This window comes from Mercenaria mercenaria, chromosome 6 (assembly GCF_021730395.1).
Source record: "Mercenaria mercenaria strain notata chromosome 6, MADL_Memer_1, whole genome shotgun sequence".
Classification (NCBI taxonomy): domain Eukaryota; kingdom Metazoa; phylum Mollusca; class Bivalvia; order Venerida; family Veneridae; genus Mercenaria; species Mercenaria mercenaria.
Genome location: NC_069366.1, coordinates 37,905,787 through 37,919,255, shown reverse-complemented (window position 1 = coordinate 37,919,255; position 13,469 = coordinate 37,905,787). Strand labels below are relative to the sequence as shown.

The following is a 13,469-nucleotide window of genomic DNA, read 5'->3' as shown; positions in this document are numbered from 1 at the left end:
CTCTGGGTGAGGTGCATGTTCTCCGTGACAATTTGAGAAAAGACATTGTGTCTGAAAACAATTATCCTCCAGTCTGATTCATGTGGGGAAGTTGGCATTTACCTGCGGAGAACAGGTTTGTACTGGTACAGAATCCAGGAATACTGGTTTAAGGTTAGGTTAACTGCCAGTCATTAAATAACTGAAATACTGTTGAAAAATGGCCTTAAACCCAATGCAAACAATATGAACCATGGAGTTGGAATGACTGAAATCTTAATGTTTTTTGAGTTACTTAGACTCAAATCTATTGGATTTGACAGTGTTTGAGTTGATGTGATTCAGCTGTTTATGCCGGATGGTTTAAATGCATATTGTATGTAAGAATTAATTGTGTTTGACATCAACAGATGATGTGTATTGGCAGAGATGGAGGTGGACGCAAAAATCTTAGCAAAAAAACCCTGGTGGATGAGCGGTTCCTGATCTAAACATATTAGTTTTGATTTTACTGCAAGTTGACTTCACAAGTGATTTTTGTTTTAGTTAAAATAGAAGTTCCCTGTTATAGCAGTTCTTTCACTAACTTATTGATAAAAGGGAAACAGAGTTTTAAAATACAGGCCTACATTTCAACAGCTGTAATCCAATCAAACTTCATACACATAATCTCCATAAAAAAGATGTGTCCGACTTTGAGGTATTGAACATTTATTATCATTGGACATAGACAAATTACTGAAGTATTGGTGCCGGAAAGTGGCGCATATTTCTTCCAGTTTCAATGAAACTTTATAAAATGTGAAATCACTGTGAAGTGTAGATGTGCATGACATTTTTTTAAATGTCAGTCAACATGACAGAATTATGCACCCTTGTATATTGTAGGACTATTTTGACATCTTTATCAAAATTTGTAGCTTCCAATTATATATCTTCTGATAAAACAGCAATACAATCATGTCAGTAAGACCAAGTTCATTGACACACTGGAAGATTTATGCAAAGAAAAACAAAAAGCAAGAGCTTTTGATGAAAGTAAGGAAATTATAAGATGAAAATTGTACTGTAAATTACTAAAATAAAATTCTGTTTCTTGTCAGCATTTTAAAATAATTCCCTCTGGAAATACCAACACATTGGACTAGACTGTCCTGGTGTGCATTAACAGATTGCAGTGTTATTTTATGTTTGTATTAATATGTGTTTGTTTTCAATCTTTTTTTTTTTCAGTTCATAATGGTTTGTTTAATCATTTAGAATTCAATAACCTGAAAATCAGACTACAGTTACATGCACATTGAAGTGTTAAAGAATTACCTCTCTAGTCAATATATTTCTATATGGTGAAAAGTAATATATATCATATATTTATAGCCCTGTAAAATAAGTTTAACTTGATTATCGACATATCTAAATACTTTATACAAAGGACATTTTTGCTAATTGATCTGTAAATTTTTCAATTTTTGCTTCCATAAGGGTTGTTCCAAAAATAGCTCTTAAAAGATGTACAAATATTTCAGTACAAAATTACATGATATTGCTGTCAATCTTTCTGCAAAGTCACCTCAAGCTAGGCAACTTTTTACACAGAAATTATACAAAAATACATTTAAACTTTTTAGCTCACCTGTCACATAGTGACAAGGTGAGCTTTTGTGATCACGCAGCGTCCGTCGTCCGTCCGTCCGTGCGTTAGTCCGTCCGTCCGTCCGTCCGTAAACTTTTGCTTGTGACCACTCTAGAGGTCACATTTTTCGTGGAATGTTTATGAAAGTTGGTAAGAATGTTCACCTTGATGATATCTAGGTCAAGTTCGAAACTGGGTCACGTGCCATCAAAAACTAGGTCAGTAGGTCTAAAAATAGAAAAACCTTGTGACCTCTCTAGAGGCCATATATTTCATGAGATCTTCATGAAGATTGGTCAGAATGTTCACCTTGTTAATATCTAGGTCAAGTTCGAAACTGGGTCAAGTGCCATCAAAAACTAGGTCAGTAGGTCTAAAAATAGAAAAACCTTGTGACCTCTCTAGAGGCCATATATTTCATGAGATCTTCATGAAAATTGGTCAGAATGTTCACCTTGATGATATCTAGGTCAAGTTCGAAAGTGGGTCACATGTCTAAAAAAACTAGGGCAGTAGGTCAAATAATAGAAAAACCTTGTGACCTCTCTAGAGGCCATATTTTTCATGGGATCTGTATGAAAGTTATTCTGAATGTTCATCTTGATGATATCTAGGTCAAGTTCGAAAGTGGGTCACGTGCCATCAAAAACTAGGTCAGTAGGTCAAATAATAGGAAAACCTTGTGACCTCTCTAAAGGCCATATTTTTCATGGGATCTGTATGAAAATTGGTCTGAATGTTCAGCTTGATGATATCTAGGTCAAGTTCGAAACAGGGTCATGTGCGGTCAAAAACCAGGTCAGTAGGTCTAAAAATAGAAAAACCTTGTGACCTCTCTAGAGGCCATACTTGTGAATGGATCTTCATAAAAATTAGTCAGAATGTTCATCTTGATGATATCTAGGTCAAGTTCGAAAGTGGGGCACGTGCCATCAAAAACTAGGTCAGTAGGTCAAATAATGAAAAAACGTGACCTCTCTAGAGGCCATGTTTTTCATGGAATCTGTATGAACGTTGGTCTGAGTGTTTATCTTGATGATATATAGGTCAAGTTTGAAACTGGGTCAACTGCGATCAAAAACTAGGTCAGTAGGTCTTGAAATAGAAAAACCTTGTGACCTCTCTAGAGGCCATACCCTTGAATGGATCTTCATGAAAATTGGTCAGAATGTTCACCTTGATGATATCTAGGTCAAGTTTGAAACTGGGTCACATGCCTTAAAAAACTAGGTCGGTAGGTCAAATAATAAAAAAACCTTGTGACCTCTCTAGAGGCCATACTTTTTCATGGGATCTGTATGAAAATTGGTCTGAATGTTCATCTTGATGATATCTAGGTCAATTTTGAAACTGGGTCAACTGTGGTCAAAAACTAGGTCAGTAGGTCTAAAATTAGAAAAATCTTTTGACATCTCTAGAGGCCATATTTTTCAATGGATCTTCATGAAAATTGATCTGAATGTTCACCTTGATGATATCTAGGTCATTTTCGAAACTGGGTCACATGCGGTCAAAAACTAGGTCAGTAGGTAACGTGGGTCACGTGCTATCAAAAACTGGGTCAGTAGGTCAAATTATAGGAAAACCTTGTGACCTCTCTAAAGGCCATATTTTTCATGGGATCTGTATGAAAGTTGGTCTGAATGTTTATTTTGATGATGTCTAGGTCATTTTCGAAACTGGGTCACGTGCGGTCAAAAACTAGGCCAGTAGGTATAAAAATAGAAAAACCTTGTGACCTCTCTAGAGGCCATTTTTTCCATGAGATCTTCATGAAAATTAGTGAGAATGTTCACCTTGATGATATCTAGGTAAAGTTCAAAACAGGGTCACGTACCTTCGAAAACTAGGTCAATAGGTCAAATAATAGAAAAACCTTGTGACCTCTCTAGAGACCATATTTTTCAATGGATCTTCATGAAAATTGGTCAGAATTTTTATCTTGAAAATATCTAGGTCAAGTTCAAAACTGGGTCACATGAGCTCAAAAACTAGGTCACTATGTCAAATAATAGAAAAAACGATGTCATACTCAAAACTGGGTCATGTTGGAAGAGGTGAGCGATTCAGGACCATCATGGTCCTCTTGTTCATTTTACCAGTACATCTGGCTTAGATTTAATTAAAGTTTCTGTTGAACAATCGGATCATGAAGATATTTAGCAGACTTTGTCCAAGGCAGTCACTTTTGTTAAATTCTGTTGGATAAGGTTATTAATCATTTCAGCATTATACATACGTAAGAATACACAAACAATTGCTTACTTTTATGTAGGGTAGTCATTTAAATGGAAGTAAGAGAGAATTTATCATTTTCTATTTTCAGTGTGTATGTACTGCTCGAGATGGTGGTGGCCAGAAAAACTTAGCCAAGAAGACACTTGTTGATGAACGTTTCCTTATTTAGAAATATATAGCATAGTATAAATACATAGTGCTTCAGACTTGACAAGTGCAGTGCAGAACTGTATCTTTATTAGGAAAAGACCAAGACCCTGTTCCTTGAAATATGGAAATAATTAAGCTGGACTCAAACTACTGGCATATGCTTGAGAAAGTTTTAATATTGTTATGTGGATTTGTTACCTCTTATCTTTAGTTAACAGCGAATGGAATTTAGTATATGTGGGATATGAACTTCCAAAGTGTTTATTATAAGAAAAGTGTATCGTGTGGATTGAGCTAAGTTGAAACTCATTTCTTTATAGTTGTTTGAAATAAGTGTGAGGAGTCAGTTAACAAAAATTTCTGACCAATACGCAGTTTAACCCTGCAAGAGTGCCAGTTTATGTGTTGTTTTTTTCTTTACCAAAAAAAAAAAATGTAGGTACTAGGAAATCATTTTTTGTTTGATTGATCCACCTTAATGAGGGAAAACTCAATTCAACAAACAGAACAATTTTTTGTAACGGTCAGTATTACTCTGACTATACTGTGTAACTGTTCAGTGACTAGTGACTGTAAATTAAATGTACCTGTGAATGATTAACGAAAAAATAAGCGATTTGTGAAATGAATTTTATTATGTTTATTTATATTATTTTATTGGAGCATATTAAAGTGTCTCACTTGTTCACAATCTTTTTTTGGAAAGTCTCAAGTTGGCTGTGAAAGCTATTATTGTATTGAAATGATGAACAAAAGTAATGTTTTAGATGGGTTTATTTAGTACCAACTTTCTTTTTATGCTCTCCTTTTTCATGCATTGTTTTGCTTATTTCTTGGCAGTTGGTCAATAGACCATTACTTTAGGTTTCTGATCAATTACTAGTTAATGCTTAGTCCCACAATGGTTTAAACTTCATATGATATGATTGCTTATGGTCAGTACATGACCCTTATTGTGTTGTTTTGGGGGTCAGTGGTCAAGGTCACAGAAACTTTTAGGCAGAAAATAATTTCCACTTAACTAAAGAACAAAATGTGCCTTATGCTTTTTTTAACTTCGTGAATTATTGCCTGTAGTCAATAGATGATCCCCTAATGCTTTTGGGTTCAGTAGGTCCAAGGTCAAGGTTAAAGTGAGCTTGAAACTGAAAATGGTTCTGAACTGTATCTGAGGCACTTTTGGACTTTCAGACTTCAAGTTTTCATGGGATGTTTGCCTGTAGTCACATGTTTGGGTCACAGTCATTGAAAACAGTTTCTGATCATTTACTGGGGAGAGCTTGGGCCTATGGCTATCCATCTTCATTGGATGAATGCCTGGTGACCCCTGTTGTTTTCTGGTTCATACAGAACATCTGAGACAAAATTCAAGGACTTTTAAAGTACTTCTTTTTTACAAAAATCTTGAAATCTTCGTCCTAACAACTTTTATCAACAGTAGAAGTGGCACTCTGTATAAAATATGATATAATGCAGTTACAGACTGCTACTTAGACCACTGCAAGAGCATACTGAGGATTGGTAAGTGACAAAATACAATACCGGTATTTCCTTTCAAATTTTCTTCCTATTTTACTTATTCTTTTTATGCCCCCACTTCTGTGGGGGGCATATAGATTTGCCCTTGTCCGTCCATCCTTCCGAGAATGTTGTGTCGCGCGTAGTTCCAAAAATATTTGACGTAGTCACAAAACTTTTCAGGAATGTTGGTCAGCATGTGTAGTTGTGCACCTGGGGTTTCGCGTCTGGATTCATTCAGTCGTGTAGGAGTTATGGCCTCTGACTTTGTAAAAATTGGTCATTTTAATGTTGTGTCGCGCCTAGCCCCAAAAGTATTTGACCTAGTCACAAAACTTTACAGGAATGTTGGTCAGCATGTGTAGTTGTGCACCTGGGTTTTCGCATCCGGATTCATTCAGTCGTGTAGGAGTTATGGCCCCTGACTTTGTAAAAATTGGTCATTTTAATGTTGTGTCGCGCCTAGCTCCAGAAGTATTTGACCTAGAGTCACAAAACTTTACAGGAATGTTGGTCAGCATGTGCAGTTGTGTACCTGGGTTTCCGCGTCCGGATTCATTCAGTCATGTAGGAGTTATGGCCCATGACTTTGTAAAAATAAGTCATTTTAATGTTGTGTCGTGCCTAGCTCCAAAAGTATTTGACCTAGAGTCGCAAAACTTTAAAGAAATGTTGGTCAACATGTGTAGTTGTGCACCTGGGGTTTTGCGTCCGGATTCATTCAGTTGTGTAGTAGTTATGGCCCCTGACTTAGTTAAAAATTGGTCATTTTAATGCTGTGTCGCGCGTAGCTCCAAAAGTATTTGACGTAGTCACCAAAGTTTACAGGAATGTTGGTCAGCATGTGCAGTTGTGCACCTGGGGTTTCGCGTCTGGATTCACTCAGTCATGTAGGAGTTATGGCCCCTTACTTAGTTAAAAATTGATCATTTTAATGTTGTGTTGCGCGTAGCTCCAAAAGTTTTTGACCTAGTGTCAGCAAAGTTTACAGGAATGTTGGTCAGCATGTGCAGTTGTGCACCTGGGGTTTCGCGTCCGGATTCATTCAGTCATGTAGGAGTTATGGCCCCAGACTTAGTTAAAAATTGGTCATTTAATGTTGTGTCGCACATAGCTCCGAAAGTATTTGACCTAGAGTCACCAAAGTTTAAAGGAATGTTGGTCAGCTTTGCGGTTGTGCACCAGGGGTTTCGCGTCCTGATTCATTCAGTATTGTAGGAGTTATGGTCCCTGACCTAGGAAAAAATTTGTGTCCTTTGTCATGTAGTGGGGGCATCTGTGTCCCATGGACACATTTCTAGTTTTTTAGCTCACCTGTCACATAGTGACAAGGTGAGCTTTTGTGATCACGCAGCGTCCGTCGTCCGTCCGTGCGTCCGTAAACTTTTGCTTGTGACCACTCTAGAGGTCACATTTTTTGTGGGATCTTTATGAAAGTTGGTCAGAATGTTCATCTTGATGATATCTAGGTCAAGTTCGAAACTGGGTCACGTGCCGTCAAAAACTAGGTCAGTAGGTCTAAAAATAGAAAAACCTTGTGACCTCTCTAGAGGCAATACATTTCAAAAGATCTTCATGAAAATTGGTCAGAACATTCACCTTGATGATATCTAGGTCAAGTTCGAAACTGGGTCATGTGCCTTCAAAAACTAGGTCAGTAGGTCAAATAATATAAAAACCTTGTGACCTCTCTAAAGGCCATATTTTTCATGGGATCTGTATGAAAGTTGGTCTGAATGTTCATCTTGATGATATCTAGGTCAAGTTTGAAACTGGGTCAACTGCGGTCAAAAACTAGGTCAGTAGGTCTAAAAATAGAAAAACCTTGTGACCTCTCTAGAGGCCATATGTTTCATGAGAGCTTCATGAAAATTGGCCAGAATGTTCACCTTGATGATATCTAGGTCAAGTTCGAAAGTGGGTCACGTGACATTAAAAACTAGGTCAGTAGGTCAAATAATAGAAAAACCTTGTGACCTCTCTAGAGGTCATATTTTTCATGGGATCTGTCTGAAAGTTGGTCTGAATGTTCACCTTGATGATATCTAGGTCAAGTTCGAAAGTGGGTCACGTACGGTCAAAAACTAGGTCAGTAGGTCTAAAAATAGAAAAACCTTGTGACCTCTTTAGAGGCCATACTTGTGAATGAATCTTCATAAAAATTGGTCAGAATGTTCATCTTGATGATATCTAGGTCAAGTTCGAAAGTAGGTCACGTGCCATCAAAAAGTGGGTCAGTAGGTCAAATAATGAAAAAACGTTGTGACCTCTCTAGAGGCTATATTTTTCATGGGATCTGTACGAAAGTTGGTCTGAATGTTTATGTTGATGATATATAGGTCAAGTTTGAAACTGGGTCAACTGCAATCAAAAACTAGGTCAGTAGGTCTTGAAAGAGAAAAACCTTGTGACCTCTCTAGAGGCCATACCCTTGAATGGATCTTTATGAAAATTGGTCAGAATGTTCTCCTTGATGATATCTAGGTCAAGTTTGAAACTTGGTCACATGCCATTAAAAACTAGGTCAGTAGGTCAAATAATATAAAAACCTTGTGACATCTCTAGAGGCCATACTTTTCATGGGATCTGTATGAAAGTTGGTCTGAATGTTCATCTTGATGATATCTAGGTCAAGTTTGAAACTGGGTCAACTGCGGTCAAAAACTAGGTCAGTAGGTCTAAAATTATTAAAATCTTGTGACCTCTCTAGAGGCCATATTTTTCAATGGATCTTCATGAAAATTGATCTGAATGTTTACCTTGATGATATCTAGGTCAGTTTCGAAACTGGGGTCACGTGTGGTCAAAAACTAGGGCAGTAGGTATAAAAATAGAAAAACCTTGTGACCTCTCTAGAGGCCATATTTTTCATGAGATCTTCATGAAAATTAGTGAGAATGTGCACCTTGATGATATCTAGATAAAGTTCAAAACAGGGTCACGTACCTTCGAAAACTAGGTCAATAGGTCAAATAATAGAAAAACCTTGTGACCTCTCTAGAGACCATATTTTTCAATGGATCTTCATGAAAATTGGTCAGAATTTTTATCTTGATAATATCTAGGTCATGTTCAAAACTGGGTCACATGAGCTCAAAAACTAGGTCACTATGTCAAATAATAGAAAAAAACGACGTCATACTCAAAACTGGGTCATGTGGGAAGAGGTGAGCGATTCAGGACCATCATGGTCCTCTTGTTATTCATTCTCCACAAAGCTTGTAGCTGACAGAATATTTTTCAAAGAGTTCTTGGTGAAATCTACACAGTTTTTTTAAGTACAATAATTATTGTGAATGAGTAGCTCAAAGGGTTTTACAGATATTGTTGTTACATGTATTTTAATTTTATCATAGAACATATCAGTTCTTCATTCCGTCCAGTTTAAATCATGTACGTTATTTGATGAAGTTTTGTATAAACAAGGCGTGATGATATTCCTAGTTTGTATTTATATGTTAAATAACAACTAGAATAAAAAATCTCGAAAGTTTTTTTTTTTTTTTTTTTTTAAATGTTTCTGTAAATATAATTCTATTTATTTTCAAACATATTTTTGTACATATGATAACAATGATATAATAAAAGTGAATGTAAGAATTGTAACTTCCTGTTTTATATCTTGTCTGGTAGATAGGTCTAGTCCATACTAAAATATTGTATGGACAGTCTTATGGCTCTGTGTATGACAAACAAGAACCTTAACATCTGGATCATATTTAATCTTTAGAACATGATATAATTGAACAATTTTTGCTAGTTTACACTTTAAAATTGTCACCATAATACAAACTGACTTCACATTCCGTATCTGATTAAGAAATGCATACAATATGGTGTCCGCATAGTGAAATATATCTTCTTTTTGCCATAATTTAGCTAAAGAACTAGATAACAAACGATGACACACCAGGTATTCATCTAGGCCATACTTTTCATGGGATCTGTATGAAAGTTGGTCTGAATGTTCATCTTGATGATATCTAGGTCAAGTTCGAAACTGGGTCATGTGCGGTCAAAAACTAGGTCAGTAGGTCTAAAAATAGAAAAACCTTGCGACCTCTCTAGAGGCCATACTTGTGAATGGATCTTCATAAAAATTTGTCAGAATGTTCATCTTGATGATATCTAGGTCAAGTTAGAAAGTGGGTCACATGCTGTCAAAAAGTAGGTCAGTAGGTCAAATAATGAAAAAACCTTGTGACCTCTCTAGAGGCCATATTTTTCATGGGATCTACATGAAAATTGGTCTGAATGTTTATCTTGATGATATATAGGTCAAATTTGAAACTGGGTCAACTGCAATCAAAAACTAGGTCAGTAGGTCTTAAAATAGAAAAACCTTGTGACCTCTCTAGAGGCCATACCCTTGAATGGATCTTCATGAAAATTGGTCAGAATGTTCATCTTGATGATATCTAGGTCAAGTTTGAAACTGGGCAAAGTGCCGTCAAAAACTAGGTCAGTAGGTCAAATAATAGAAAAACCTTTTGACCTCTATAGAGGCCAAACTTTTTCATGGGATCTGTATGAAACTTGTTCTGAATGTTCATCTTGATGATATCTAGGTCAAGTTTGAAATTGGGTCAACTGCAGTCAAAAACTAGGTCAGTAGGTCTAAAATTAGAAAAATCTTTTGACCTCTCTAGAGGCCGTATTTTTCAATGGATCTTCATGAAAATTGGTCTGAATGTTCATCTTGATGATATCTAGGTCAGTTTTTAAACTGGGTCACGTGCGTTCAAGAACTAGGCCAGTAGGTATAAAATTAGAAAAACCTTGTGACATATTTTTCAATAGATCTTCATGAAAATTAGTGAGAATTTTTACTGTGATGATATCTAGGTCAAGTTCAGAACAGGGTCATGTACCTTCGAAAACTAGGTCAATAGGTCAAATAATAGAAAAACCTTGTGACCTCTCTAGAGGCCATATTTTTCAATGGATCTTCATGAAAATTGTCAGAATTTTTATCTTGATGATATCTAGGTCAAGTTCAAAACTGGGTCACATGAGCTCAAAAACTAGGTCACTATGTCTAATAATAGAAAAAACGTCATACTCGAAACTGGGTCATGTGGGAACAGGTGAGCGATTCAGGACCATCATGGTCCTCTTGTTTTTATACATGTGGTGTGATATGGTGCACATAACATTGTTTAAATTTCAGCTTAAATAGTGGATCTTAATTTATTTTATTAGACTTAAAACATGAATTGGCCTTACATTTTGAGAAAAAACAAACACCAAATCATAGAAAGAAAATGTTTCACATGAAAATTGAACAGCATATATTATATTACTCTACACAACAGCCGTCAGCTTACTGGTATATACATTGAATTCCAGAAAAGGGCTGCATAAAGGGGCCACACTTTCGGACAGTTCAGCGCTTTTTAAAACACCATTCTCAAAGAATGTTAAATATATCTTTGTTTCGATGTATTTGCAATAATGTCCCAGTGCTGAAATTTCACGTCACTAGGTTGAACGTAGTTTTCAGCAATTGTTTATTTTTACAAGTCCCCTTCCAGTGGAACACTAGCACCTGTATTTGCAGGTATTTGCAAATGGAATTTTAATTCCGTGGTTGTATAGTAATTATTGTAATTCTTTTGTTTTTCTAAGTCCACGAAAGAACTCCTTAGCAGGCAGAGATACCTTAAAATACACCTAAAATTTGAAAGTAACATCTATGTCGTACCACAGGAAAGTGGTCTTGGTTTTTCCCTACGGTCAATTATAAAAAAGTTACAATTTAAGTTATTTATAGTAACAACTAAGGGAAGTTAATCTAAAAAAAAAAATCTTAAGTCCACACAAAAATCCTTACCAGGTAGAGATAGGTCACAATACACCTCAAAATTGGATGTAACATGCATGTTGTACTACAGAAAAGTGACAGTCATTCTTGTATCTGACCTTTGGCCTCTAAGTGTTACCTTGACCTTAGACCTAGGGACCTGGTTCTTGTGCCTGACACTCCGTCTCGTGGTGGTCAACATTTGTGCCAAGTTATATCAAAATCCCTCCATGCATGAAGAAGAAATGCTCCGGACAAAGTTTTCATTCTTGTATCCTTTGACCTTTGTGACCTTGACCTGGTTCTTGCGCACGACATTCCGTCTCATGATGGTGAACAATTGTGCAAAGTTTCATCAAAATCCCTCTATGCATGAAGAAGATATGCTCTGGACAAAGTCTGTGGACGCCACCAGCCCGCCAGGGGCGTTCCCATAATACGTCCAGTTTTTCAAACGGGCTTATAAAAAGTATATCAACCATCTTCCTCTACCTTACCCCTAACAGCAGCAATGCAATGTTCAGTGAGTTATACACTTTTGACAGAAATTAGTAAGCTGGCTTTATTGAAGAGAGTATCCCTTATTCTCCTGATTTATAGTAAAATTTTCTTGGATGCATGTTTAATTTGCAGTATTTATGGTTAATAATCGTAAAATGGTCAAAGTCATCTTATACTGACAAAATTAGGGCACAAATAAACAATGGCTAGAGAACAAGGAAACTGTAAAACCGAATGATGCTCCCCGATGCATGTGCTTGTCCCAATATTGGGAATGAAATAATTAAGAAACCAAAAAAAATTGAATAAAGGGAGATAATTCAACAAGAGGGCCATAATAGCCCTATATCGCTCACCTGTTACCATTGCACTTCAGGACAAGGAGGTCAAAAAATTGTAATCAAGATCCATCAAAAGAATCGTGAGTAAATATAGTTGAAATTTTCTTAAAGGTACAGATATGTCAAAATACACCTAAAAATTAGAGGTATCATCCATGTTGTACCACAGAAAAGTGGTCTAGGTTTTTACCTACGGCCAATAATAAAGAAGTTACTAAATAAGCTATTTATAGTAACATAAAATAAAGTAACCCCTGGGGCTGGGTCAATTTGACCCTGTGGGGTCAAGATTTGAAAAATTTTTGTAAGTTCTTCTGGTTTATTTTTAGAAAATTTTGATGATTTTTCTATGTACAATCAAGTAACCTCATGGGGCGGGGTCATAATTTGAACAAATTATGACAAATTATGTAGAAGTCTACTAGGCAATGCTACATGTCAAATATCTAAGACCTAGGCCTTCTGGTTTATTTTTAGAACATTTTTTAAGATTTTCCTATGTAAAATCAAGTGACCGCCTGGGGGCGGGGTCAATTTTAACTCCGGGGGACATGATTTGATAGAGATGGTACCTACCCAAATAAATGAAAGGGGGACAACTCTGAACTGATCAGTGAACTGAAGCCAACATTAAACACTGGTCAAAAGTGAAAGAAAAATCAGATATGTCCTTTTTCCAACAACTGATCAGGCAGACAAAATATGACCTACATTTGTTTAAATCCCTTTGTATTCAATATACAATATGCACGCTTTTCTCATGACTTACACTGACAGTTATGTCGTAAGTTATTGTGAGGCCCTGATAGAAAGTTTAGCAATGCATGAAGATTATATAGAATAATGCATACATTACTTTGAAGAAAATTAACTACATTAAGAAACGTTATTAAGTTTTGATCTTTTAGCCAAAGTTGTTTATTTATTGTTCTCAATGGTGATACATTGATTTACGCAACATTTATATATCAAAATGTAAAATGTATATTCAACAATGAGAAATAACAAAAAAAGTTAAATTGGTAACACAAAAATTCATTGTCAACAAATATAATTACAATGTTTTAAGGTAGTGGTTGTAATTTCTACATGTTAAGGTAGCTGACAGGTAATGACTCTATGTAATGTATTTTAAGCAATTCTTAATTTAAACATTATCTGGCGGGAACTAGCACGATCATTTGCTTTCCTTGAAAAACGAATAAATGCTGAAAAAGCATATGGAGATTACTCTATTTGATGATTTTCGTTACAGGTCAACTACCCTAAACAAACTAAAAGGTGTTTTATTTATTGTTGAAAAAGT

At 36.0% G+C, this 13,469-nt stretch overlaps 1 protein-coding gene across 1 annotated transcript in view; it reads left to right on the top strand.

Annotated features, from left to right (window-relative positions):
* LOC128558018 (meckelin-like) overlaps positions 1-4,381 on the top strand; it is a 33,714-nt gene extending 29,333 nt beyond the window's left edge. Inside the window, exon 12 of the mRNA XM_053546763.1 lies at positions 3,939-4,381. Coding sequence (XP_053402738.1) covers positions 3,939-4,019 — 81 coding nt within the window. The 3' untranslated portion in view covers positions 4,020-4,381. The remainder of the gene's footprint in view (positions 1-3,938) is intronic.
* Positions 4,382-13,469: the final 9,088 nt, after the last annotated feature.